Source organism: Westerdykella ornata, assembly GCF_010094085.1.
Source record: "Westerdykella ornata strain CBS 379.55 unplaced genomic scaffold EI97scaffold_1, whole genome shotgun sequence".
Taxonomy (NCBI): Eukaryota; Fungi; Ascomycota; class Dothideomycetes; order Pleosporales; family Sporormiaceae; genus Westerdykella; species Westerdykella ornata.
The window spans coordinates 1,479,382-1,506,542 of record NW_022986851.1 but is presented as its reverse complement, the minus strand read 5'-3'; the positions used below and the strand labels follow the sequence as shown (position 1 = coordinate 1,506,542).

General features: G+C 52.5%; 8 protein-coding genes across 8 annotated transcripts; 3 read left to right on the top strand and 5 right to left on the bottom strand.

Annotated features, from left to right (window-relative positions):
• Window positions 1-47: 47 nt before the first annotated feature.
• On the bottom strand, window positions 48-2,888 carry EI97DRAFT_409681 (vacuolar protein sorting-associated protein 16; the record flags this gene model as incomplete). The annotated part of the gene is made up of 4 exons (XM_033796675.1): window positions 2,595-2,888; window positions 2,439-2,545; window positions 2,262-2,390; window positions 48-2,210 (listed from the first exon to the last, which is right to left on the bottom strand). Exons 1-4 carry the CDS (start codon window positions 2,731-2,733, stop codon window positions 48-50), a joined length of 2,538 nt encoding a protein of 845 aa, XP_033658682.1. The 5' UTR covers window positions 2,734-2,888.
• Window positions 2,889-2,909: 21 nt separating this feature from the next.
• EI97DRAFT_429207 (kinesin family protein-like protein) lies at window positions 2,910-5,425 on the bottom strand. Its single transcript, XM_033797391.1, has 3 exons — window positions 4,916-5,425; window positions 4,285-4,859; window positions 2,910-4,234 (listed from the first exon to the last, which is right to left on the bottom strand). Exons 1-3 carry the CDS (start codon window positions 5,070-5,072, stop codon window positions 3,134-3,136), a joined length of 1,833 nt encoding a protein of 610 aa, XP_033658681.1. The 5' UTR covers window positions 5,073-5,425; the 3' UTR covers window positions 2,910-3,133.
• Window positions 5,426-5,590: 165 nt separating this feature from the next.
• On the top strand, window positions 5,591-9,730 carry EI97DRAFT_497811 (uncharacterized protein; the record flags this gene model as incomplete). The annotated part of the gene is made up of 2 exons (XM_033802526.1): window positions 5,591-5,803; window positions 5,896-9,730. 2 exons carry the CDS (start codon window positions 5,591-5,593, stop codon window positions 9,523-9,525), a joined length of 3,843 nt encoding a protein of 1,280 aa, XP_033658680.1. The 3' UTR covers window positions 9,526-9,730.
• Window positions 9,731-11,142: 1,412 nt separating this feature from the next.
• On the bottom strand, window positions 11,143-13,243 carry EI97DRAFT_21197 (general substrate transporter). Its single transcript, XM_033793777.1, has 3 exons — window positions 12,805-13,243; window positions 11,522-12,743; window positions 11,143-11,462 (listed from the first exon to the last, which is right to left on the bottom strand). The coding sequence occupies exons 1-3, from the start codon at window positions 12,972-12,974 to the stop codon at window positions 11,247-11,249; spliced, it is 1,608 nt and encodes a 535-aa protein (XP_033658679.1). The 5' UTR covers window positions 12,975-13,243; the 3' UTR covers window positions 11,143-11,246.
• Window positions 13,244-14,269: 1,026 nt separating this feature from the next.
• Window positions 14,270-15,293, bottom strand: EI97DRAFT_429204 (uncharacterized protein). Its single transcript, XM_033797390.1, has one exon. It carries the CDS (start codon window positions 14,824-14,826, stop codon window positions 14,314-14,316), a length of 513 nt encoding a protein of 170 aa, XP_033658678.1. The 5' UTR covers window positions 14,827-15,293; the 3' UTR covers window positions 14,270-14,313.
• Window positions 15,294-20,357: 5,064 nt separating this feature from the next.
• Window positions 20,358-21,738, top strand: EI97DRAFT_429203 (uncharacterized protein). The gene is made up of 2 exons (XM_033797389.1): window positions 20,358-21,323; window positions 21,375-21,738. The coding sequence occupies exons 1-2, from the start codon at window positions 20,787-20,789 to the stop codon at window positions 21,408-21,410; spliced, it is 573 nt and encodes a 190-aa protein (XP_033658677.1). The 5' UTR covers window positions 20,358-20,786; the 3' UTR covers window positions 21,411-21,738.
• Window positions 21,739-22,195: 457 nt separating this feature from the next.
• Window positions 22,196-22,953, bottom strand: EI97DRAFT_21162 (uncharacterized protein). The gene is made up of 2 exons (XM_033793775.1): window positions 22,699-22,953; window positions 22,196-22,637 (listed from the first exon to the last, which is right to left on the bottom strand). Exons 1-2 carry the CDS (start codon window positions 22,841-22,843, stop codon window positions 22,336-22,338), a joined length of 447 nt encoding a protein of 148 aa, XP_033658676.1. The 5' UTR covers window positions 22,844-22,953; the 3' UTR covers window positions 22,196-22,335.
• A 1,637-nt stretch (window positions 22,954-24,590) lies between these two features.
• On the top strand, window positions 24,591-26,524 carry EI97DRAFT_454357 (uncharacterized protein; the record flags this gene model as incomplete). The annotated part of the gene is made up of 4 exons (XM_033800534.1): window positions 24,591-24,785; window positions 24,838-24,991; window positions 25,038-25,332; window positions 25,561-26,524. 4 exons carry the CDS (start codon window positions 24,591-24,593, stop codon window positions 26,522-26,524), a joined length of 1,608 nt encoding a protein of 535 aa, XP_033658675.1.
• Between the last annotated feature and the right edge of the window lie 637 nt (window positions 26,525-27,161).

Here is a 27,161-nt window from a genome sequence, read left to right as displayed (position 1 = left end):
ATATCTCCCACGTCTCTCATCCTCACTTCCCTCCTTCCCTCCTCCCCTCACCTCCCCCGTCCCCCTTTCAACTGCGCCGCCAACCTCTCCAGTTCCGCCTGCGCCCCCGCCCCAGCCCTCTCCCTCACCCACTCCAACAATCCCCCATCCTTCGCCCTAACCGCCTCCTCGCCCGCCTTAACCACAAGCCCACACCGAACCCACATCTCGACCCTCTCCTTCGCGCTCGCCCCCGTACACTTGGGCACAAACAACGCCGCAACGCGCGAATTCCCCGCTCCCAGGATCTCATTGACGTAGTTCTCCCAGCCAATCGGGCTCTTCTTCGTCTTGTTGGCAATCTCCTCGAGCTCGCTCCAGTGGCGGGCAGCGACGAGGGCGCGCAGGCGAAGCCAGGCGAATTGCTTGTCCGGGATGCGGAATTCGGACTGCACTTTTGCGGCGCGCTTGGTGTGGCCGGATTTGAGGAGGGTGAAGATGGTGGCGTGGGCGGAGAGGCCGACGTACGAGGCTGGATGGCTGGATGGGCCGGGCGAAGGGGGACCGGGGGCAGGACCTGAGGGTGAGAGGCCGAGATCTTTGTCGAATTGCTCTTGGAGTTTGAGAAGCTTGATGGCGTCGTCGATGTGCGTGCGGTGGGTGGCGTGTGTTTTGCTGTCGGCGAGGTATTTGGATGCGAGGTGCAGTTTGTCGGTTGCGGAGGAGACGTCTGGTTGGGAGAGGGCTTCGGAGATGAGGAGGTTGGCGCCATCGAGGCGACGGTCGTCTTGGTAGTAGAGATCTTTGAGGAGGTCGCGGTCAGAATCCCAGGCAGAGGACTCGACGAGCGCGGTGGCTACGGGCCGCGAATTGATAACGCGGAAGAAGGACGCCAGAGGGAGCTTCTTGCGGATGTGGAGGAGCACGTGGAAGATGAGATCTGGGTCTCCAGACTCAATAGCCTTGTCCAACGCGATGGTGTCTTCTTTCATGTCGAGCAGAAGGGGGACCTGCTTTCCTGCGCGAGGCTCATAGTTCAGCAGTTCTGTCGCGAGCGCTACACGCCCTTCGTCGTACGCCGCTCTCGCTATCTGCTCGAACGAGACACCACGTTTGCCGTAGACTTTCTTCACTATGAGTTGCGCTGTTGTGGCTTCATCGGCAGTGGAATGCCGCACTTTGGCCACTGCCCAATGCTCGTGGATCTTCGAGACTGGAAGGTGGAGATACTCGGATATTCGTAAAGCAAGGAGATACTCATGTCGATTTGTCAACCTTGCGATTAGATTTTCTGGCGTAAGTCTCTTGAATTGATCGTATGAAAGGGGCAGCCCGACTTCGTAGAAGCGTACAGCGTTGAGTACGCGTAACGTTTCGCACATGTCGACGAAATCGTCAGAGCTGTAGAGATCAAGGACCGATTTGCCGTATGAGGCTGCCTTCATTAGTGCCTTCTGCCAGTGTATGGTATATTCATGGCCAGCAGCCTTCACGCAGGTGTCCACTGCTTCTGCCAGCGATGGTCGGATCAGTTGTATGAGGTCATCTGCCTTTGGTGACTTCTGTTCCAAAAGTGACGATGCCTCCAGCAAATGCGCAGCAGGAGAGTCAGAGCCTAACCGGAATACCGACACCGTCTCATCGGGCACTTTCTGTAGATACTCGCATACATCGTTCGTCAGGAGGCGTAGTCCATCCACGTCCGGAAGCAAATGCACAAAAGCATCGTAGTAGAACTTGGTCGCCGTGCTCTTGGGTCCGATGAGATGGACCTCATCCTCCCACGCCAACGCTACGGCATTGCTACCGCACCATTGCATGTCCTTTGGTACCGTCTTTGCCCGCGAGTTGTACTCGGACAGTTTCTCTGACCAGTCCCCGCTCACAACCCAGACTTTCCCGTCGTCGGTATAAAATGCTAGGAACTCGCCTCTGGGGGATACACTGATATGACGGAATGGTCCGGCCGTGAAGTTGCGGTCTTCAGCATCCGTGGCGTCGACCACATATAGCGTGGTCCCGATCGCTAATATGACCTCCACAGATCTTGAAAGCGAGTATGCAGGTGGTATGATAGCCCATGAAACGATAGGATCTGCTGGGGGAATAGCGAGGAGCTTCGGTCGGGGTTCGTCGTAGCGGGACACAGATATGAGATGGTTGTTGCCGAGGAGGGCTACGAAGCCTGTGGAATAGAACTTGCATGATACGACACCATGCTCATCTGCTCCCTAAGAACATGTCAGTATATGCTTTTCAGAATAGCTCCTGCGCACTCGTACATGGCCGAGGGAGAACGGGACAAAGTCGCCTTGGAGATCATAGTAACATCGGACGGCCCCGTCTTCTGTGACCACGAGCAGCTTCTCGTCTTCAGACCACCCTATGCCCTTTATTGTGCCCTTTTCCCACTGCGCCTGTCAGTTCCTCTGCTCTCTACCTCGTCTTGCATGTCCTACTGTGATGCGCCGAATCAGCTTCCCCGCGCAGCTGTAGATATCGATGCTCGATTTTGAAGCTTGCCCACTCCGATATGCATGCACCTTTCCTTCATCCCGGTATATAGCTAAACTGTGTAAGCGAAATTCCCCGGGATCTCTGCATCTGAAGCATACCTACAGCGCCGCTACCAAGAGCCCCCACCACAAGGCACTTGTCGAGCTCAAGATCGGGGTCAAAGACGCCTGTGTAGAGCTGGACTTTGCGGTAGAACTTGTCGCCGACCTTCTCCCAGTTGGCTGTCGGCTTGGACATGTTCAGTGAGGCGGCTACATGGAGTGCGCGTGCGCGAGGACGTTGGATATGAAGCCTAGGTTCAAGGTGAGGTTGATGTCAACCAGGAATGGCCCGTGCTTTAAGCTGTCGGTAGCTAAATCAATACTGTGTCTACGACCCTAGGCCGACACTCCACCAACAACGTCTATCAAGAGTGGTGGGACTTCTTTTTATTATACTATGTACCTCCTTTGGTAGCGATTGCGGAGAAATAAAGGAAAACGAACACCCCGAACCATGACGCCGTCGCTCAATGCATTCGTAAGCCGCTGTGTTCAGTCTCATGAAGAATAGACAGTGGAAATCCAAAAACCAAACCCCTGCGTCGACCTTCTATCCCGGAGAGTCCGAGTGATCGCGTTACCCTCATATCGTTGTTTCAATTGACGGCCAGCTCGCCCAGAATGTCGCGAGGTCTTGTGCCAAATCTTTCGACGTCACTTCCAACTTTTTTCCTGAACAGTCCGAGATCCTTCAGGAACTCCTGGGCCTCATTTTGCAACTCGAGGGCAAACTCGTCGCCGCCGTCATCGTAGCCAGAGTCTGGATCAGAGTCAACACTTCCATCATCACTCCCATCCTCCTCCTCGCCATTGGGGAAGGAGTTCTCGTTACCACCCAGAACGCCACTCTCCGCCAGATAACCGAACTCGCCCTGATCCAAGTCCGGTGTTGTCATGTCCTGAGGTGGAGGTAAGATGATGGGGTTCTTCAGTTCGCCCAGAGCGAGGGCGAGATGGCGACGCAATGCTTCGATCTCACCCCGAAGGGCTGCATTGGCGGGCCGTAGCTCCTCCACCTCGCTCGTGAGGGCCTTGATTTTGCACTCGGAGACCTGACGGTTCTCCTCCATGAGGCGCTGCATCATGGCGACTTGGCGTTGGTACTCTTCCAGCTCGTTGGCCTCCTCACGCTTGCGCTGACTTGCTGCGTTGACCGAGACCTGAAGTGAACGGATCTGTTCAGCCATCTCGCGGATTTGAGCATCGCGCTGCGCCGAAGACATGCAGTCTTGGTTGACAGAAGCACGCGTACGGATACGCTTGGCTTGATCCGCATATCGGAGGGTGGAAAGCGTTTCTTCATAATCCGAGGGCGCAATGCATGCGACCATTGCGGTTTTGCTGTTGCCACCCAGACTGTCCTTCAATAGCCAAGTGAGCACCGAGTCGCGGTACGGCACAATATCTCGCGGTCTTCTCCCTTTGCCATGACGACGAGGATCAGCAAGCGCAGCAATGACACGACCCAGTGTTGTCAGCGACTTGTTGATCTGGCCGCCTTCCTTCAGGCGCTGCCCCGTGGCCTCCGTAGACTTGGCTCGCTCGGACCCCGCGAGGTCAACAAGGCGCATACGAGCAGTCCTTTCGATGGTCTGGTCGGATAAGAGGGAATGCTGGATTTGCTTGAGGCGGATGGTGAAGACAGCGTGTGAGCGGGAAGAGGTATCGTTCATCTTGGTTGAGGCGACTGTCCGGCTCTGCACAAGTGTCAGGCACGCCTTATTCTCCATGGAGGGAGTATACAAACCTGGTCACCGAGCTTCATCAAGCGCTCCACGTCCGCATAGCTTTTGACTTCGGCTTCCGTCAGACCCTGCACGTACACACCTTCTGTCTGAGACTCGCGGATCTTGAGATAGACGGGCGGGTTGGTTCGAGGCTGCAGGAGGTCCCGGACATGCTCATTGTATACTTCGAAGTAGGAGACATGGACGTGATAGTTCGTATTCGGCTGGGGATCCTGATGGATGCGCTCGAACAGTTCGACACAGGTGCGTGGGATGAGTCCGGGTTGATCGGGCGTGCCCATCATTGTGTAACTCTTCCCGGATCCTGTCTGACCGTATGCAAATATGCATGTGTGATAGCCCTCGAAGTTGTGGTCGAGGAATTCCTCTGCGAAGGAACGATATACGTCTTCCTGATGAGCGTAGTGGGGGTCTGCCTCGTCATGCGACCAGAAAGACTTGTCGAATGTGAATTCTTTGTCCTCGAGAACCCTTCTCGTATTGGAGTTATCGTCATCATCCGTAGGCGCGAGGAGGATTGTCTTCTGCGTCGCAGGGTCCATGCGAATGAGGCATTGTGCGCCCTTGTCGCGTTCTGTCATGGATTAGACTAGACGCCCAGAAAGCTTCAGGGAAAATAGCAAATCTCACCCCTCTTCAAGAAGGCTCTACACCGCACCACGACCTTGACATTTCCCGGATCATCAACACCGGCCGACGGCGCCATCATGGGCAGCGGCTCGCTTGCCCTCAGCGACGGCGCGGAGGCGGAAGTATTGTGAAGGCTCGCGTACAGACGCGGGTCCATTGTGTGTTCGAGCAGCAAACAAATGTCGTCGTACAGTTGAAGTGCCCGGAGACGGTTGAAATGGTGCATCGAGAGGCCGGGCCTGTGGGGAGGTTGATTGGGGTATTGCTTCTCACTGCGCACAGGCGCGGCCTTGCCTAAACCAGCAAAATGTAAACAGGGAGCCAGAGCTCCGTTGCCGAGGAACAGCCGTGCGCTAGTCTCGCCCCACCAATATTTCACAACGTGGACACGTCCAACAACACTTGGGACGATGAATTCTCCACGGCGACAAGACGTGGACGCGATTGATTGATTGATCGGGGAAGTGAAGGAAAAAAGACGATGAGGCCTGGCACGATCGATTCGGACGCACATTCTTAGCAGCCATCTTTCCATCACGCAGCATTCCTCCTGGCTGGCGCTTATGCGAGACAACAGCAGATCGATTTTCGTCAGCGCACGTGATCATCGATATCTGATCCACTGAGTTCCTCTTTACAAACACAGAGGAACGTTTGATAGCGTATTAGCTGAAGATGGAACAGAATACACCTCGCAATGTGAGCCTTCTCAGCAGTCTCATATCCACTGCCGAGTTTTCAGAGTCCGACCTCATCTTGAGCGCATTCGACGACGCTTCCAAGCTTGCCTGTTTCGAGCAGTTCTGGGCTCACCTTCAATCAACCGGAGACAATCATCAGTTCGACGCCCTCAGACTATGCATTAGGTTACTTCCCCAAGGAGACCAAGTAAGTCCCTAAGTAAGTCGTTCTTGTCTCTTCACCCTTCAACGCGAGCATCACAAATCCTTCAGAGGCGGTCCTGCTGACTGTCGCTTCAGGATGATGCTGCATACGTGAAGCTCTCCGATTTCATCTTGTCTACCATATCGAAGGCTTCCGCCCAAACTGAGCAACTGTATAAGCTTTCCGGATTGTGCCTTGGCAACTCTCGCCTTTCGGTTCACGTGTGTCGCAGCATCCTCGACTTCCTCTCCACCGTCATTAGAGCTACCCCTGCGGATTTCCAGGACCATGTTCATCAGGAGCTTGAAACAGCTCAGGAACAGCAAACCACTAAAGCTGTAGCGTATTTGAACTTTCTGAAGTGCTCGTATTGGCATCCTCCCGATCAATATCACCACCTGACACCGGACTCTGTTTACGTTCTCTGTCAATGCATCGGCGTAGAAGGGTTAGACGACGCTGCGCAAGATGCGTTGTCTGCTTTGCTCTCCCTCATCCAGGATTCCAGTGGTCGGATACGGCTTCCAGCAGCGGCCGTTTCTACTAATCAGACATTCGAGACTGCGGATTACAGAAAGGTTGTCAGCCAACAATTATGGAACCGATATGGATATCTCTCGGATGATTACTTCGCTTCGACTAGCAAAACTTTCAAAACTTGGTTTCAGTGGGTATCTGTGGCAACGACCATTGGTGTAGAGATAGACGGAGTCTATGAATTTTTGTACTGGTCACGACTGCGCTCCGGACTCCTCTCGGGCTTTTCAGAACAGCGCAAGTACTGTCTTGGTATACTCCAGCTCTCCCTGAGAATGGCCACCCGCGACATTCTGGAACCCCTGATGACGTTTCAGGTCCATCAACGAACTGAATATCAGCAGCAATACGAAAAATACTGCTCTTTATTCGAGACGATAGTGCTCGATCGATATCAAAATCAGATACAGGCCTGTCTTCCGGACCTTACCAAATTGCTTCAAGGAGGTTCTCTCATCACTATAGGATGGATCACAACCCTACTTTCGGCAGTATTGAGCCCCAAAGTGCAAGACGGCGTCCGCAAACTTGTCGGCGCTTGGTACATAGAGTTCGTCACGCACAACGCTTCCAGCTTCCATAGTGTGACCGAAGAGCATGAATTCTTTGATGAGAACTCTTACTTCTTGTTAGAGGGTTTTCTTCCATGGGCGACGCAGGGCGCGCTGTTCACGTCCACACTAATGGCCACACGCGATTCGACCATTTGCTCTCATGGCGAGACTCTGTCGGAAGTCATTGCGCGCTTCGTCACCTCATCGTCAAAATCCCGCCGAGCAGAAATTTTACGTGGAATTCTCCGCTTCATCCTGGACAGAGGCGGAAGGATATTTCAATACTCCGTCTTGTATCTGCTCCAGGGCCTACTTCAGGGCTTTAAATCCAAGTCAGCAGCCGTTGCACTCGACTCCACGGATCTTGCCTTGATTACCAGAGCCTCACGACTCCCGGGGCTACCAGAGATCGCGGGCGATATATGTACACTCTATTGCGCTGAACTGTGCACCACGCTATCCTCGTCGGCCTTACATTCGTTGTCCACACCGAAAAAAATCCCTGGCTATGATGTATTAGATGCGAATTTGCAACAACTTCATGGTCCGGCAATATCGTCGCGCGCAGAGGTCGGCGTCAGGAAGCTGCCTTCGCTGCAAGAATTTCTGGAGCATCTCGAGGCTTCCCACCACAAGAGCATCAAGGACGACCTCTTTGCTCCAGTTTGCGATGATATAATTCACCTCCTAAACAACGCTCCACCTGGCTCTGTGCCATACGCGGAGCTATTTCGCGCATTGGAAGCGCTATGGGATGAGGCAGACAGACAAGAGTATCGACGCCCTGTTGCTGTGGCAATCCCGCCTCTCTTTTTCCACCCATCCTGTGTGGATGTCTGTATTGACCATGTCACATGCAGCAAAGGGTCATTCGAAGAGGATCCGCTCACCCAATTGCTTACCAGAGTTCTACGACATCTAGAAGAACTCTCATACGGCAGGCCTTACCTTCTCTCAACATTCATAGACTCACTTCGCAAGGCAGTATTTGCCAGACCTGAAATCCTCTCTGTTCTCCCTTTCGAAGATCTTCTTGTTCGTTTCGTAGCATCGCCGCCACTCCCGAAAAAAGAGTTCCTTTTTGAAGTCGCGGCCGCTGATAAGCTTCAAGCATATATCGAGCACAGGAGCTATAGTTCATACTATGGTCAGCGGGAGTGGCATGCCTATGCCTGCGTTGTGAGCCTCCTCAATCTGTTTCCGGAAGGGCAGCTAGATGTTGCGAAGCGTGTGTTTGACCGTGTGCTGGAGCCTTGGCGGACGCAGAAGAAGCCAGTGCCTATCGTCAGCAAGTGGAAGAACACATTCCAGCTCCAAGCTATGCTTATCCTCTCCGAGTCGTGTATCACTGAAGCCGAAGCCGAGTGGTACCTCGAATCCTTCATGCATGCGCTGGAGCTGGAGCAGTGGCCTCGATATCGCTTTCTGCTCGAGTGGATCGTTTCGCGCATCTACCATAAGTTCTCCCATTTGACCGAACGAATCTTGCCTAATCTCGCGAAGCTGGACGACACTAAGCCCATTCAGATCGCCTCGCTCATGAAGTTGGCGGTCCTTGCAGCACAGTTTTTGAAGTCATATGAATTCACACTTGATTTCATGACACAGCTGATCCCTTTCTCGGCCAGCCCAAAGGTACACATCCGACATGAAGCACATTGGTCATTCCCTATCATGTGGGAGCTGGCGGAGCAGCACAAGTGGTGGCAAATCGTCCAGAATCCTGCTTTCAGAGCGCTGAACAACTTCATCCGAGGGCTCGACAAGTTCAGTAGACCTCCTTCCACCATCCGAACTCTGAAGCTCGATGTGGTTCATGACTTCACCTTGGTCGGCATTTTCGAGGGAGATTACCTGACCATCGAGACTCCAGAGCGTTATCTAGTAAACCGGAATGACTTCGATAACCTCTGGCAGGAAGACTCGAACGGCTTGTGGACTACTCTTCCTCTCCGTGTACCACTGGGCTCGCCGAAGGCACAATCCACTACTGAGGCAGCCATACCCATCGCCTCAGACCCTGACACTACTAAAGAATACTCCACACCAGCTCTCGCCCCGCTCCAAACAAAATCCGGCTTTGACCTAGAGTCCCTCCTCCCTCCACAGGGCCCACCAACAGGCACCCCGAAACGTCCCGCCTCCGTCATCCTCGTTGCCTCACTCATCGACAACCCAACCAATCTCGGAGGCCTGAGCCGCATCTCGGAGAGTTTCGGTCTCGAGGCTCTGTGCATTGATTCCCTGGGACACATGGCGAGCAAAGATTTCCAGGCCACGGCCGTGACATCGCATAAACATCTGCCGATTCACGAGTTGAAGGTCCACGATGTACCTGCGTATCTGATCGAGATGAAGAGGGTGGGATATGAGGTTGTGGGGATTGAGCAGACGGACCGATCGGGGATGCTCGGACAAGAGGAAGGTACTGGGAAGGGGGGCGTGGGCACGTTACCGGAGAAATGTGTGCTTGTTTTGGGGAGCGAGAAGGGCGGGATTTCGGCAGAGGTGCTGGCGGTGGTGGATCGGTGTGTGGAGATTCGGACGGTGGGAGTGACGAGGAGCTTGAATGTGCAGACTGCTGGGGGGATTGCGGTTTATGAGTGGTGGAGGGAGTGGGGGAAGGGCAGATGAAGAGGCAGGGCTAAGAAGGACCTGGGAAATGGGATAGTGTGGGTGGTGGTGAAACGTACCGATAGGTGACTTTTGGCATTACTGCCGAGGTCTGTCTGCAACACTGGGGTGAGATCTGACGTTGATGTTGAATAAAAGTGCTAGTTTGTTTTTCAATATTGCATCGGAGTCGTTCTCCTGAGCTATTGCGACGATTTGGATGGTTATGTAATGTTGTTCATGCTCTGGTAATGCACGTCCCTGCATAAGGGGCCTCCACGTGAAGTTCCATTCACTTTCCCCCTCTTGGGATGCATGCACGACGAAGCCGAACTTCGCTCGCAAATAGTATTCCAGGAAAGAACGAAGATACCCAAAAGAACTACCTCGGTCTGTATTGTCACCATGTTTTGATGACTCTCTTTCTCCATACATTCATACCCTATATACCAACAACGAGACGCCGCATAAGGAAAGTCACACAGCTAGTAATTATCGGAATTATTTGCAGTTTTGTTGCAGTAACAAGAACTCACCAACCTCCCATCCATCTCCAACACTTCCATCTCCCTTCGAGGCCCTCTCCAACGAACCCACTGCCTTCTCCACCATACCCTATGATACACCCTTCCCCAACCCTACCCAAAATAACCCAGCCCACCGGATCCCCATCCGATCTCCATAAATGAGCCGTGCCTCCCCATTCCAGGGTATGCAAACGAACACGAGATTCTCCAGCATCAACCCCCCTACCACTACCCTACCGACCGGGTATATTCACTGCGGACGCCGCAGGATAAATCTATCTCTCGCTTCCCGCGCTTCTAGAAGCTCTGCAATAATGAATAATGAAAGGATTTGTAGAGCGAGGGTGCGGTGCCGTAATAATAATATCGCGCCTTGCTTGCAGCTCCCTGGGATGTTAACGAACCTTCAATCTATCGGAAACGACGGGTAGTAAGGGGTACACGATACTGTGGCGCACAGCTTCTGACTTGACTCTCGTTTGCGATGGGATGGGATGGGTGTGCTTGCGCATAGCGTGACTGATTGATTATTGAGTGATTTACACAGTGTGGGTGATTGATGATTGAGTATTAAGGGGTCGTTGGGCGCTGATGGGTACGCGTTTGAATAAGAAGTGGGGATGCGGGATCCTGGTTACTGGATCTGCGGGATCGGAGTGCGGGACTGGGGATTGGGAAAATGGAAATTTGTGAGCTGCGATCAAGTGGAGGAGCTGAGTCAGGGTGTCCTTGTACTGTGCCTCTGAAGTTGCTGTGCGAATATTATTGACAGGTGTCTAGTCTCGCTGACCGAGGATTTGATGATGATTAGATGCTCTGCGTACGCGCTGCACTACTACTGACACGGAAATGTATGTGAATTGCACGCGCACGCGCTACCCTGGGAATTGGTTCAAAAAATGTCGATCACACTGAGGCATTTTCGCAAACAGAAAAAGGTTGGCGGGGGTATAAATAGGATTACAGGATCTACTAGCATCAATCAATCGATCGATCAAGCAGGCTAGGGTGTATCTCATAGGTAGTAGCGAAAACAGAAACCGATGCACGCACGCATGCCCAATCCAACCATAGCGCTCAACAAAGAGGGTAGTAGCAAAAATGCAATGAAGAGCGAACGGTGGAACCAACTCCACTTCCGACAGAGAAACATTCAACAAGCGAGCAAGGACACTGCTCAACAATAAAAGAGACTAGAAGGGGTAGTTTCATAGTCTAGTCCTTGCTGTGCCTGCTGACGTGCTCGACCTGAACGGCACCTTCGCCCTTCTCGAAGCCAGAGGTCATGACTTCAGCCTCGACCTTCTCGAGATCGACGTGAGCGACCTCAGCCTCATCGCCATCGAAGATCTTGGCGACCTCCTCCAGGGTCGGGCCCTTGGTCTCGACGTACAGGAAGAAGACGAAGATGAGCTCAAGGAAGATCCAGACCTAGAACACGATGTTAGTGATCTGCATAAGCATAGATACATAGATTCAGGATGACGTACGGAGTAGATGGTGTAGAACTTCCAGGTGGGCTTGAGGTAGTCAAAGCCGTAGGGGTTGACGTATTGGTTGATGGTCAGAGCGACCTGGATGAAGAAGTTCATGATCATGAGACCCTTGGCGCGGATCTTGAAGGGCAGGATTTCGACGGTGTAGGCGACGAGCAGACCAGACCATGCAAGCGCGTAGGCGACGGAGAAGATCCAGATCATGGCGATGACGGCGCGGCCAGCGTCCTTGCTGCCGGTGGCCTCCTGCTGCGAGGAGCAGATTGTCCAAATGATGAAGGTGACGCACATGGAGGCGGTGGCAGCGAGGAAGAGCGGGCGACGACCGACCTTGTCGACCAACAAGGCGCAGGAGACGGAGACGATGAGGGAGAGGATGTTGAGACCGCCGTTGATGCCGAGCTGGGTGTCGTCGTCGGTGATACCAATGCTCTTGTAGACGTCGGTGGCGTAGTAGGAGACGAGACCGTTGCCGGACCACTGGGAGAAGAGACCGAGAGATGCGAGGAGCAAGAGCCTGTACCTGTTGCCCTTGGTCTTGAAGAAGTCGAGGTAGGAAGAGGATTTCTGGTACAAGAACTCCAGGCGGAGGGTTTCCTTGATCTCATGGTATTCGAACTGGACGGTAGGGTTGTTGATGTCTCCATTGGCGTGGTACTTGCCGAGAATGTTGAGGGCCTCCTCGTTGCGCTCCTTGGAAATCAACCAACGAGGCGACTCGGGGATCCAGAAGATGAAAATGAGCTGGATAATGGAGGGCAAGGCCTGGGTGAGGGCAGGAACGCGCCAGGACCAGTGGGAGGGGATACGCTTCGTACCGAAGGTGAGCCATGTGCAGATGATGGCACCGACGTTCCACAAGCAGTTGTAGATGGCAGTGACACGACCTCTGTGCTGAGGATGGCAGAGCTCGGTGAGAAGCAGGGGAGACGAGAGCTGGGCGAGCGAGTTGCCGAAACCCATGAAGAAGCGGCCGGCCATGAAATAATTGAGGTTTCTGGAGGCGGTCTGGACGATGGCGCCAACAATCATGATGACGCATCCAATAGCGATAGCGGTCTTACGACCAAAGTGGTCGGCAATAAAGGGAGTGACGGGGAGAGAGGCGATGGAACCAATCGAGTAGAGAGCGGTCAGGAGACCCAAAGTCGAACCCTTGGGGTCCCCGAAGAATTCCTTCCATGTGGCGAGGATACGCAAGTTGTTCAACATGGATCTGGTACGTGTTAGCAACGCTGTGATCCTGATGATGGGTCACTTGAGAGGATCCTTCATACCCATCGTAACCAGTGGTCGCGGAAGCGACACAGATGATGAACGCCCAAAAGTACAGCTTTCTCAGTCCCGGGTCGCTCTTCCAGTCGACACGTGCCAGGTGAGGAGCCTCAGCCTGAACTGCCTCCACGTCGGCCATCTTCTTGATGGCGGGCTTCTTGAAGTGGACCATGGTGTAGAGGTTGCTAGGTCACCACAGTTGTCGAGAGGAAAGATTGGGATCGGAGGGTTGGGGTTGACGAGAAACCCAGCTGACGGATGGCTGAATATAAAGCCTTGTGACCTAGGAAGTTGGAGAGTTGCCCACCCTTACCGTGATCTGCGGATATTGTTCGAGAGCTTCATATATATTCGTCCCCTGGTCCCCAGGACGAAGGGATTCCCCATGGGCCCATGGTACGGGCCCATGCTCCCAAGAGTGCGGTTTAGCGGACCGGATAAATGTGCTAGGAAATGTGTGGCTGTCTTCAGTGCATTCGTCTGATTTGGCCAGAGGTGCAACTTGGTGCGGCTCACCATCCGCAAAACGCAGGGTGCCCATAGTCCATGGCCAGAATGTAGCGTGACGGTGCTGGAAATGTTTCTAGCACCTGGCTTCCCCGTGGGTCGTTGGTGGCGACTGCAGCGTAAAATTGGATGCACTGTCTCCTAGCAGTTAATGCTCCCGAGATCCAATTGTGTTGAGCACAGCACACTCCACTCCATGTTCTGATGGAGGCCTCGCCAGCGCACGTGATGGTCGAGGTCACTGATCCTACTACGCCGCACTATGGTGGGCGTGCGGAGTCCGGCTCGGTCAGCCGGTTGCTCCGCAAGCTCCATCGTCTTGTACCTACTTATGGTAAACATGCACTAGTCGCGTGGAGAGCTGAAACTAGCATGGACTGCGAACCACGGGTCCCAACAAGAGAGTGCGATGATTGTGGCCCGCCAACCCGGTAGACTTTGGAGGAAGCGCTGCACAACATGTGTCTTCAACATTTTTTGAGCGCCGTCAGGCTGCAAATGAAAATGCCTTCTAGAAGGCTGCATCGAAGGTTGACGGCCCCTGGTTGAGATGAAATGGGCTGAAATGGGGCCAGGGGGAGGCCTGTGAAAGGGTCGGCCCCCTCGCTGCCATAACCGCGATCCTGGTTATGGAGACTGATGCTTCTCGTGACCTGACCCATGTAAGTAAAGAGTGTTTGGTAAACGTGGTGATAGTTGTACACAGTATACCTCGGAGCAGTACTTAGGGTACGCAGTAGTAGACTACGGGAGAAGAGTGGAGTTGGAGACGCGGGAGTGGAGTTCCCCAACAAAGTCCCACCGTCGCCTGTTTCCCCAGGAAAGCTGGGAGTCGGGCGTTGGCCGAGGACTGGTGAAGTTGAAGTCACGCTATTCCGTCTGCGGACTAGCCGGTCAAGCTTAACTCAACAACCTTGGAACCCAACACCACACCACTCCTCTCCAAGCACCCTCCTCCGACCATCATCAAAAGTGATAATTGACATCGAAAGCCCCGAACTTGCTCATTCCTTGGCCCATCTATAATTGTACACTGTACCACGATCGCCCCGTCTCTTCTGTCTCGTCCCGCCGGCTTCTCTGCGTGTCAATTGTCCCTGCGCCTCGCCTTCATCGTTCCACAGTCGTGGCCAGAGCGACATGGAGAACGACTCGGTTGGACAAACCCAATCCCCATGGGCAGCGACGGCCCCAGATTTTGCTATCGAAGATCTGGAGAGTCGAAACGCATGTGACGGCTGGCAAGCCACTTTGGCCCACATTTGGGGGCTCTTTCGGAACCAAATGGGCCCTCCTCCGCCTGTGAGCCTCGTCGCCACAAGCTTCTTGCACCCTCGCCACCGCTTCCATGCGTCTGTCAGGCGTCGTTCTCCGTTGGGGGCGCTGGCCCGTAGCCAAGTCGCCTGAACACATCTCCAACCGCCCTCGCTAACGGCTCGGCAGGGCATCTTATCCGCACCATCGTGTTGTACAGATCGTCTGGTTGCTTGCAGGCGAATGAGATTGCAGTCCTCCATTGATCATGTTGGGACCCATGATGCAGCCAACCCAGAACGCAAGAGGAGCCCTCTAGCTTCACGCGTTCCCCTCCCCATGGCGAAGCATGACCTTTTCCCTTCCACAGCCTTGCCCAGATGCCTACATCTCATTGACCCTTTTTGCCTGCACGACTCGCTCACAGCTGCATCTGCCGCAAGATCTGGCTGGCATCATTGCTATGCTCTTCCCACCCGATCACTGGATCCTCAGCCTCTAGCCTTTCGTTTCCCCAGTGTTACCTCCTGTAACCCGAGAGCAGAGGCCTAGTCGTCTCTGGTATCACAACATGATCAGCCTGACGCGAGGAGTCAACTACTGGCTGGTGTCAAATCATTCGAGCGAACCGCTATTCCATTTTGGTTGCCTCAATGTATTGGCTCCAAGAGTTGCCAGAGCGATTACTGTTTTACGAGCAGCTGGCTAGACCCGCGATCCAACAATTTCCACCTACTCGGGCCGCATTCCATTGTACGGGTGCACTGCTGGCATTCTGCTGGTCCGTAGTAGTCTACCGCGCGGCTCGTGTATGTATGTTGGGCGGATCACGCACGCGACCGGAGGAATGTCGAACATCGTGTCGACTTCAAACGCCAACAACGAGGAGCAACTTATTAGCCATTTACTAATAAATCCGTAAGTTAATAGGGAACTTTGCGTACAGCACCAACAGTACGCATCGGGACCATGTACCATGGTACCGGGATGACGGCCCTGCCTAGAGCAGACTATCATGGCAAATGGACGTCTTTTTAGGACTGCTGGTTACTGTCACGGACTTTTCCAAGACCGGCCAATTGTGACCGTCGACCTACCTCGCAAAGGTATGACTACGAGACTGCAACCCGAGGACCCCAATTGTGCGTCGTTTTGACTTGTCATTTCTTGATGCAGCATCACACGTCGTCCCTCTGAGTCTCGGGTTCAGGATAGGCATTGCCCAGCCCTGGCAAGTTTGCTACTTATCGGGCAGTGCCACGCCAATATCGCCCCCTTACCTCCTTTGCGGAATTTGGATCCCTGGAACTGTAAGCGCAATTTTGACCAGCGCCTTTGCTCTCTCATATTCGGATCGGACCTTTCAGAGCACATGCGGTTGCACAGAAAATTTCTTTGACCGCACTGGTCTTCGAGTACAGGCATTCGAGCGCCGGCCAGCAAAACCGTATAAGAGCAGGATCATGTCAGGTCCTTAAGACATCCCTCTCTATCTTCCTCGAGCTGCTCCTCACTGTGTTGATCTCGCATCTCTCACCTAATACAGTATATACTCTAGAATGCGTATGCGCAACATCCATGCGTAACACCGTCTCCAGGTTAAGGCAAGACGTCAGTCCAAGGACATGCACTCTATCTTGAGGATAGACGAGCCCAAGATGTTTTGTAGCTGTAGCATATCTATCTAATGACACTTACAGCTGGCATTAACTAGGCAAATCCTATTGTACTCCTGATCCCAGCCACATATTGGTAGCTTTGTTATCAACCGCTACAGTCATCACGATTGTGTCCGGCTGGATAACTATTAGGGATACGAGAACTACGCTCTAGTGTGACTATAGAAGATACCCCTGGTCTACAATAGGCGTAGTTTTAAAGAGAATGCGCTACGAACACAATATCAAATATGGTTCTATAGAGAGCCGGCACTCTGACCACAGCAGTCTACTACACGCGCCATCTCTACTCGCAGTAGGACTTGCATTACCCCTTACCATCGCGTTAGCATAATTGCAACACGTATTGAGATGTTAGACTTCCCGGACTACCGTCATGATGAGTACAAATCTCTTCGAACACGACTGAGCCCAACTCAGTCACATCTCCCCCCGCGAAAACACAAAGATGTCGGCCCGTCGGGACTGCAGTCGGCGATAACGTATTGAATTGAGAAACTGCGCTCCCACAGATAACCTCGTTGAAACGCATGCCCTGTGCAGGATAGTGCAGCAGAAGGGTGACGGTAAAATGCATATCACGGTTGCATTCTTCCACCTTGTTCACCGCTCAATGCGAAGATCTCGTGACTTGAGTAGTTCTAATGGTTTGTCGTCTCCAACGGCGATAATATATAACAGCTAGTAGAGTTCATCGGCAAGGAAACGGCAGCGCGATTCGAGCTATTTGGCAAACTTTCGCACCAGCTGCCCCTTCTGTTCCGCGGCTCGAGTTTTTCTACATATGACATGCGCGGTTTTTGCTATCGAGCACTAGATGAAAGATGAGTGACGTCGTTGCTCTTGCCAAATGTGCATTAACATCTCCTTTACGCTCCGCTTCGATCTTTGAATTTTTTTCCCCTGTCTTCCAGCCCCATTTTTCTCTGGAATTTCATCCAGAGTAGAACCCATTTGTAGACACGGAATCGTCTGTTTGGGGAGATGGGCGCAGAGTAGGCCTCGCAAAGGTTGACTCCCGGCCTGGTTTCATGATGGAGTTGGCTAAGTTACTGCCTACGCACCTGTCCCAAGGCCATTCGATAAGGTTCCGCTGAAAGCGGGAAAACCAGCAATTAATTTCCTCGAAGATAAACAGAGAGATAGCAACAGGAGATCACTTCTAAGTGAAAATGTTGTTGGTATTCCCTGCGACATTGGGAGTTTCCGCGAGTCGGCTTGATGGCCGCCAAAACCTGAGGGAGGGAACCCTGGGAAATCATTGTCGTGCACACATATATATATATTCTCACCGTCACATCCTGTTTTGAAGGAGAAGAACCTCCTATATCTAATCCGCTTACGGTGCAACTCCTGCACGCTCCCTAAGCTCCTACAATGGCTGCATAATGCGGCTACAGTCCCGAGAATTCGAAGAACCTCCTCCTTGCAGTGCACTCTCCTCGGCTCTTCTGTGTTAGCAACCGTCAGCTCGTAGCATGCCACTGGCAAAGACATAGATGACACCCATCAAATATTTCGGTTAGGCATATCGTTGAGCCTACGTAACAAGAGATGTGCCAGCAGCCGCGATTCCAGCAACTTGGTTGCGCTATGCTTATATGCAAGCCTACTGGGATCGAGCCAGTACAAGTGTGAGATATGCAGTTACGATAACTCACAGGATAGGTGGTATCGTCATCTTCGTTGAAGCTATAGTCTAGTTGATAAGAAAAGGCGGTCGCCAGCTGTCGCGGTTCGGGAGTCGAATACACCGTGCTCAGAAGCTACTCCAGAAGGACTAGGCAAAAGACACTGAAATATCCGCGTTTGTTTCTTCAGATCACGGGTATTGCACCTCCTAGTCACGGCGGGGCTTGCAACTTCGGATGAGGGTAAACGACGCCGGCGACGGAAAAGTCGTAGTGAATTTAGTTGTTCCACGATCTATTTCGCACGTTATGCAAAGATAGTTGTTAGCTATAAGCCTGCTTTTTCTCCGTTTTTAGCACTATTACAGTGCTAAGTGAGGTACGGTGCTGAGGTACGGTGCTAAGTGAGGTACTGCTCCATATACTCCGTATGCTTTTTAATTTTCCGCTCTTCATGGCTGTAATAACCCTAGAGGCAGCTCATGAGTTTCGTAACCTCGAATACGTCCTTTCCGAGCGACCTCTGCCCCAATGCCCACTTCACCGTAGAGTGGTACACGCTCCTGTCGTCATGCAGTTTCTCTTGGATGTAGGAGGAGAAACGTAGGGACTTTTAAAAGTAAACAGTAACATTGCGAACAAAACCTTCAACTTACCTTCTCTACGAGAAACTGCTCTCTCTACGTATTTCCTAGCTTACGCCAAAGGGGTCAACAACATCCAGAACAGCTGCAGCCGAACTTCCTGATGGAGGAGTGCTTTCACAGCGTCGTGATAGTTGCATTAAAAATCTTCCTTAACCGTATCCAAAGCTGGTTTGACGTCGTCAATGTCGATATCAGTCAGATAGCTTGGAATCACAAGGTTGACGGAGAAGGTACTTGCCAGCGTGCAAACGATGAACAGTTTATAATTCCCTCGAGACTGCGTTGTGCTGCTAATGGAAGAACGAACGTCACCAAATGTTCACTGTCGAAGGGAACCGATGTCACCGGAACCTTCCAATGCAATATTTGTTGATCCAAAATACTCTCCGGGCAATGCTAAGATGCAGGCTTACGTAATTTAAGAGTCCTTTTTGAAGACCAATGGACATAGAGCATCCAGGTGTCAACGGCCCAATTGCGTGGAAGTGGCTAGTACTGCAAAGGCTTGTCGAACGCCGTATGATCTGTCTGCGGCCATAGGGCAGTTCCCATTCTCGGCGATGGAGACTACGATGCAGATCAGACTGAAGATATATGATTGCCAGGAAGAAAAATCGGGCACTGAATTGGCCGAATGAATGCTGCATTCTGACCCTCGTACAAGAAGGGCAGAGCTGAAAGTAAGCACTGTCTTGTGGTTTGATTTACCCTAGGGTAGCGGTAGATGGGGAAGTGGTCTCCGGGAAGAACCGTCTGTCGTCACGGCTGATGGAACATCTTTCGGCAGGCTTCGTGCTGACTGGCAGAAGCACTGCTTCACGGCCCATATCTGTCGAATATATGGTTGCGGTAGGAAAAGGTAGGTGTGCGTCAAAGTGTAGACGAGAGTTAAGTGGAGATATGTAAACCAGAAATACATATCAAGGACGAGGGTCATACTTCAGGGAAAAGCACACTTTCAACTCTAGGAGTTAGGCTACGGCGTCCAAGGGTATCGTCATAAGGTAATCGTCATAACGTATGTTCGGGAGAGCCGCAACCCTCGGGTTATCAATCCCGATCGTTGCGCTCCCCCTGATCGTCGATCATAACATAGACTCTTATCACCTCCGCACGCGACTCAACGGCGGCAGGGATTACTTCTTAGGCGCTCGTCTAGGGGCGAAAGTCCTAGATTCTGAAGGAGAGGCCTATGTATCAAGGAAGGGCTACGCCAAACCAGTGGTATCTTAAAATTCTAACTCTAACGCTTGAGGTCCGATGAGAATTATGTGTACTCGCTATATTCTTGTCGTCTGATTTGTGGATGGCAACTCATCGTGGGCTCCATGTGTGCAAGCAACTACCTAGGTATGTGATGAAGACATCGTGCGTGGGCATCACTCATACCTGCGTCCTGGAAGGGAAGGTTCGCTAGTCATTGTTTTCGCACTTTAACATCAGGTTTTCCGGATTGCCATGTTAACATAAGAGCTGCGAAAACATGCGATGTTTCGAAGAGAGTACTCGTGGCAGTCGAAGAAGAGATAGCTGTAAACTGTAGCTCCTTTACGGTTTCTTTTGTAACATCTTCAAGATACAAATTCTACGCCGAGGGCATTATTTGCCATGTTCTGGAAAACGTAAAAGAGCTTGCGTCAGCATGGTTGGCGTCTATTCAGTATGGAGCCGGGAATGAGAGTCAGCTGGGCATCTGCTGATACCTCAAAAACATGCCTCTAGGTATTACCCGTTCAGGAAATGAGATTCCTAACTCCCTTACGTAGTCCAACAGCGATGAGAATTAAATATAACATGAGTTGGGTTGGTTGCAATTCCACGTTATCTGCGGCGTAGTCTTTCTCGCCTAACCAACTCTCAGGCCTCCTGCGCACATCGGTTGACTGATTGCGCGCGGCGTGGTCAGTTGGAAAAGGAACACCGATCTTGTTTTGAGAGTGAAGTATTTAGGATGCGCACGCAGGCAGCTTCTGATGATTCACGGCCCCAGCCAAGCCCAAATCTTATCTCATCCTTTGCGGGAGGATCGAAGGCAGTGCAGGGCTCCTTCCTACCTTAGGGTAGATCTCGCATATTCTTACTGTACCTACGCCCGTCTAGAATAAGCACCGCCAGCTTACGACCAACAATCTGAAACCATCGCTAAATCTCCGAAAAAAGCGTACTTTTTATAAGCACTGATATGCATCCCAACTGCAAGTGCGAAAGCAACCGAGAATTCCAACAAACTCCGTTTCTTCCAGAACATCGCGATTATCGAGATATCATGGCCGGCGCCAGTAGGCGGAGTGCTGGTTCTATTTTCCTTCTCATAGCGTGCGCCGCATGTATACCTACGAGCAACAATCAAGGGAACCACAACGAAGGCGTCGGAAAATGCTCATTTAATCTCACGCAACAACAGCGTTGCGACAGAACGTACGGAAACGTGATCAACTACGTCGAAATCAACACGATCCGCGACTCCTCGAACAACATCATCGTTGACGTGAACAGGCAACTGCCTCCCGGGTCGCAGAACAGTTCGAAGAATCTCAACCGGGGCCCATGGACCATCTTCGGGCTTCCGAACTACAAAGACCTTACGGTCCAAGTTGATACGCAAGATTTTCGGGGCATGGATCGGGGTTATCCGTATGTCTATTACGCGACCAAGGATGACGAACTGAGATTCTCGCATGATGGACTTGAATGGACGACGAAAAGGGAACTGCAGCTCGAAGGGAGGAGTGCGTGGTGTCGAAGTGAGGGCTGGGATGACGACGAGTGGACTTGTGCACTGGATGCACAGTCAAATATTAGGGTAGGCAAATTGTCCGTCCCAGTGATTGTTGTATTGCTAATCGTCGCGTAGGACCGGCTGTTGACTTGCTACTTTTCCTGTTCTTGATTCTGCGGGGCAGTGACGGGTTACGATATTGCGAACATTCACTGCGAAGCATCGAGGAAATACACTAGAGATGATCATGATCGACACCGTGAACTGTATGCATATGTAAGAGAATGGAAAGAGCCGACGGAGGAATGAAAGTGCATTTGATACCCAGGCATAGACAATGGAATAGTAGAGGCGGAGCTGGCAGGTCATTAAGACAAGGGACCTGTGGCAAGCAGTTCAATGTTTGTGACTAGTTTTCAATGATTCTAGTGCGTTACTCTCCCCTGTCTCGAATTGCTTAAAGTTGCAGTGGCGCAGTCCACGATTCGATAAAAAGTACACCAGATATTTTGCATATTCGCCTAGAGACCGAGCTGAGTGTGGCGCAATAGACGCAGCGATGGCCATTGTTTGAGTCTCCAGCTCAGGGCCAAGGATGCGTCCGCGGGCGTGGAATGGGACATCTGGTCGAGTCCGCCTTCATACCAATGTCCCTTCAGGTGCTGGGTTCTCTCAGGGAGTTATACAGCGGCTTATTATGCGCAACATACGAGGGCGTTGTGGCGCATGCAAGAGCGGAGTACGGCGTATAAAACAATGGTACATAAAAGGCCTAGGAAATGTCGTATTCGCGCACCTCTTCCTTTATGATGTATGAAGTGAAGAAGGCCTGCAAGCCTTTCGACCAATCAGAGGAGTCAGGAGAGTTACGAGTATCCGAGAGAAATAAAACACAAGCTCTCCATTAGGACCGATCGCGAGAGCCGCAATATATAGCATCTGCAGCGGATAGGAAAAATCGTAAAATAATCATGCTAGCATGCCGTCCAACGGCGTCGAAGTCCCCTCATGAAGATGAGCCCCTGAGAAACCAAGGAAAACACAGACCGTAACGCCGTCATGCTGATGAACAGAAGAGCCATCTCAGTGATATCCGCTACCGTTGTGCTTGTACTTGTGCTTCTGCTTCGCCTTGTCTTCCAGCTTGTGGCCCAGAAACGCGCCAGCGAGAGCCCCCAACATGCCGTGCCCACCCATCTTCTGTCCGCCAAAGTATCCCGCAGCGCCACCGCCCAGTGCGCCCATCAGGCCACGATCGCCTTCTTGTTGGGCGTTTGGATCCGTGGGACCGTAGTTCTGCTGCTGACCGGAGGAATACTGGTTGTCGGGGTAGGCACCTTGTTGCTGTGCAGGAGGATGTCCGGGGTAGTGTTGTTGCTGCTGATTGTACTGGCTGCACTTGAAGTCAGACTACGCTTGTTTCGAAACATCCCATTGCTGGATATTCGGAAAATCATACCCTTGCTGTCCGTTCTGATTACCATAACCCTGTTCCGATGAACCGTACGACTGCTGATTCGATTGCTGCTGATCTCCGTAGTAGCTGGAAGCTGCGCCTTGGGGTGGATATCCTTGTTGCTGGTAGCCATATTGAGCGGGAGCATATCCTTGGCTGGGAGCGGGTGGAGGATAGCCTTGATTGGGGCCAGGCGAACCGTACTGATTGGGAGGATACTGATTGTACTGCTGACCGTATTGACTGTAAGGGTCGGACATTGTGCTGATGGCCACTCGTGTGTTGACGCAAAATGAGATGACAGAGGAGTATACAGGAAGAGGTTTGAACAAGAAATAAAATGAGGAAGTCGCGTTAGTTATACTTCACTACGAACGCTCAATGCGAGGTATATACGATGCGGCAATTCTATTCGAATAAAGACCGCGCCACATCGACTTACGAAGGAGGCGCAGTACAGCTGGTGTGCTGAACAAGAGTAGCACAGCCTCAATGTCGATCTCAGACTCGAGAGATTGGACCCATCGCACTAATCTCTGCATTATCACAGTAGTCTGGATAGTTCGGCAGCACTGTACTGTTATCCCCGATACAGCAAACATCCATGGAACGATGATGAGGGGCATTGCCGACGAAGAGAGATGACGCCACGGACCTGGTAAAATCTCCCTCTCTGCATGCTTTGCGCCACACCTGTGAAGAGTACCTAGATACCCCAGCGTGTCCTGCACAGATGAGATGGGAACCCCGTCCATACAATGAACCTACACAGTATACTACTTAATTCAAAAGTATACAGCGGCATCTAGTACTATACATAGACTATCTGGCAGCTTGTGGTGACCAGCAGACACTTACTGATCGCGCGCGATTAGTCATCATGGTGGCTGGAAATTAGCGCCTTCTTTCTCCAGGACAAGTGTCTGGAAACATCTGGACAAAGTTCCTTTTCCCACTCCCATGTCTCTTGTTTGCGTGCGGTTCTGTCTCAACTGTCTTGCAAGCAGTCGGCGATGGATTCCCCACGTTGCGCCTCGGCTGTCTGTGAAATACATCGGGCACAAAGTACACAACTCCGGGTGCTCCTCTCACTGCATGTCACGACGCAATCTCCATCGTAGTTAATATAGCAACTCCTCCGCTGCTACAAAAGTCTCGATGACCTGCTGACCATCTCTCTCCTTGGTCCTGCCTCGGCCCCTGGATAGGTTTGATCAGCCTTAGCAGCCTCATCGGAAGCGAACTCTGAAACGCTGCACCACCATCTTGAGACACGTCCAAGACAATCGTTCAGGGGAAGCCTCAGACAGGCGCACAACATCACCCTCCGATGCCGTGAGCATAGCCGTGTTTTCTATATCCATCCAGATCGGTCGCAATTGACTCTCTTTGTCTTGCCCATTTTGGAGATGGGGCTCAGTGCAAGGGCAGTTAATTTCGCCTATTCACGCGTTAGCATGGCACACGGTCCTAGGCCGTCCCCCTCAGACAGACATGGGACCAGGACAGACTCATTGCTAGCGTCATTCATGCGATCCCTCAAAATGCCCCCCTCTCCAACCCACATCATGGTTGTGGCACGGAGGAGTCTGCCCAGCTTCCTGTTGCACAGCTGCTGACCTGCCTTACCTTCGTTCTTTCGTTTTCTTTCTTCTCTTCCTTCGCCGCAGCCGGGCTGCTCGTCGTTGCTAATAGTTCTTCCTCCACTCTTTCATTTCTTCCTCCATTCGCTTCAATTCCACTTTATCGGTCCTCACGGGTTCTGGACTGCGGGCTTCCTTTCGACGGTCCGTCCGCTGGGATTCTTAAATGTTATTTTTCTTGGGCGCCTTTCAGCTGCACGAAGCCTGAGAGGAGCCGCCCCATAAACCGAGCCGTCCTACGGTATCGCCACAATGCCCGTACCGAAGTCGCGAGAGTTGGTAGTTCGACGAGACGGCCAGCAGCGGGGCGGGTTCGAAGCGGCTGTAGGATCGATTGACCATCTGCTTGGTTCTGCATTCACAAGGAGGGAATCTCCAGGCTCTGTCAATGCACGGGATGACCACCAGGAAGAGGAGCCCGACCGTGAGCACGAAGAACATCCACCGGTAAGTCTCTCATGTCGTCTGATATCTAGTTATCCCTCCTAATCTGCTCAAGTTTCCTGTGGGACGACCAACTACCACCGCTCGCCCTAACAACCCCACCGGGACCTCAGCTGCACAGGTCACCCAATTCCCTCCGCCTCGACCTAGTGGAGGCAAGGGATTGTCACCAGCGACCCATCACTTGCTCATCGCGGCAGGATCCATTGGTAGGCGTAATGGCTTCGTGCAAGAAAGTATCACTAACCACAGCAGGCGCAACTATTATACTCGTAATGGCCGTCCTGGCCATCCACAGGATGAGAAAACGCAACCTCACATTCCGGCAAGCACTTGATCATGGCAGATACCGGTTTAACAGAGCCACGAGACGTGGAGGGCCGCGACCTCCACCAAAGAGCGAGGAATGGGACACCAAGCGGGCATACGAGTCTGACTACGGTTCTATCAGGAAAAACTCCATACCCCCTCCACAGCGAGCCATGTCCATGAGGCGATCAGAGTCCAATTCATCACAACGACTGGTCACGGGTCTTCAAAGTAGCGAAAGGTACGTAATACGTCACTGTCATCTCACTTTCACGGCAACACTCTATCCCTCAGATATCTGAGTCAGACTCCTATCTCAGTGGCTTCACGGTTTCTTTTCGGTCAACACAGCATGGACGGGGGTGTTGCATGACAGCCCTCAATTTCCCTGACACTTTGCACCACCTGTATCTGCATCCTGCAGGAACGCCGTCTCCGTTCTTGTCACCACATCACTGACACATGGAAGCTTCAGCAACCGCGGCCAAGCACCAGAACCCTTCCAACCTAGCACCTTCCTGCTGGACTCGCCACCCGCCGCCCGCAATCCCCTGAATGACACGCACCGCCGCAATGCTAGTGAAACCACAGCCTCAGCCGCCGCTCTCCCTCCTCAAACGCAAAATCCCCTTCAACGAACCCGCAACGCATCTAGCCAACATACCCGTCCCACCTCCTCAACCTCGACTCTACGTTATCCCGATCCCCCACTACCGGACCGCTCCCTGTCCCCCCTCCCTCCGCCGCCAACATTCAAACAATTCCTCAACAACCGTCCCACGATCTCAAACCGTAATCCTGGCCCTCCTCCCGCAATTCCCGGCCCCGGAATGGTATCCCACTTCTCCTGGACCAACTCCAACGCCCCGCAAACACCTCACGACACCAACCGTGACACAGCCTCGGGCCAGATACCGGTGGCGGGTCGTGACAGCCTCATGACGCAGCGATCCTCGGTGCCTCGGTTCCGCACCATAGACTCCTGGGTCAACCAGCAGGCGAATCGGATTGAGGAGCAGAAGTTGCGGGAACAGTTTCGGCTGACGCAGAGTTCGAGCGGGACGAGCGCTGCGGAAGAAGCTCCAGCCGCCGGTTTGGGTGCAAGTGAGAGTATCCCAGAGGTTCCTGAGATTCCGGCGAGTCAGTTGCGTGGCGGCCAAATTGCCGCTATTCCTTGGGTCTTGAACAATAAGGCGGCGTCGCTGCCTTCATCACCGGTTGGAACACCGGTCCCAGCGTCTGTGACGCAGAGGAGTTCTGCTGCTGCGGTGGGGATGGGACGAGCGAGGCACGAGAGACAGGATACGCGGACGACGGTGGAGACGGCGCCGATTTTTCGACAGCATCCTGGGACGGAGGTGAGGTTTAGTACGAGGAGTGCGGTGCCGAGTGAGATTCTGGGCTATGGGAGGGTGAAGGATGTGCTTTCTTAGGTGCATCTCATCGCAACTAGTTGGTGGGCATGCATCTTCTGGCTGCGCCGCGTTTCTGCGTGCCTTTAAGAAGGAGGAAGTGGGGGATTGGGACAATGGGTGTTGCATGGAAATCATTGTTCTTTTTGTTGGCTTGCATTTTAGCGTACGGCAGGGAAATGGGAGTTTGGGAATGTAGGTATGTGAGAGATTACGGAGATGGATACTGCGGATGGTTGCATTAATGAGCGCATGATCAATCCGGTGATTGAATTGTACTCTACCTCCGTCAATCAAATGATCAACACGCGCATATCTGCCGTTGTCTGTTTCTCTTTGAGGAACTCAGATATACCACACACGAAGTCAACAATTTGTTTTTGCAGATAGATCAAGTCAGTCTCCCTTGATCAATCGTCTCCATGTTTCAGGACAGAAGAACCTCCACAGCCCAAGAACGACACGCACGCTCAATTCCAAATCCACGTCAACGACCCTCAAGCCCTCTCTACTTCCCCGCCCTTCCGGACTCAAGGATTCCAAATTCCAGCCGGAATCCCCATAACCCCGGAACCCTGACCCAGTGTTCGCTTCCTATCTGTTGCCTCTTTTCACATCCGACCGAATAATCCCCTGCAGTTCCTCGGCACTGCTGTTT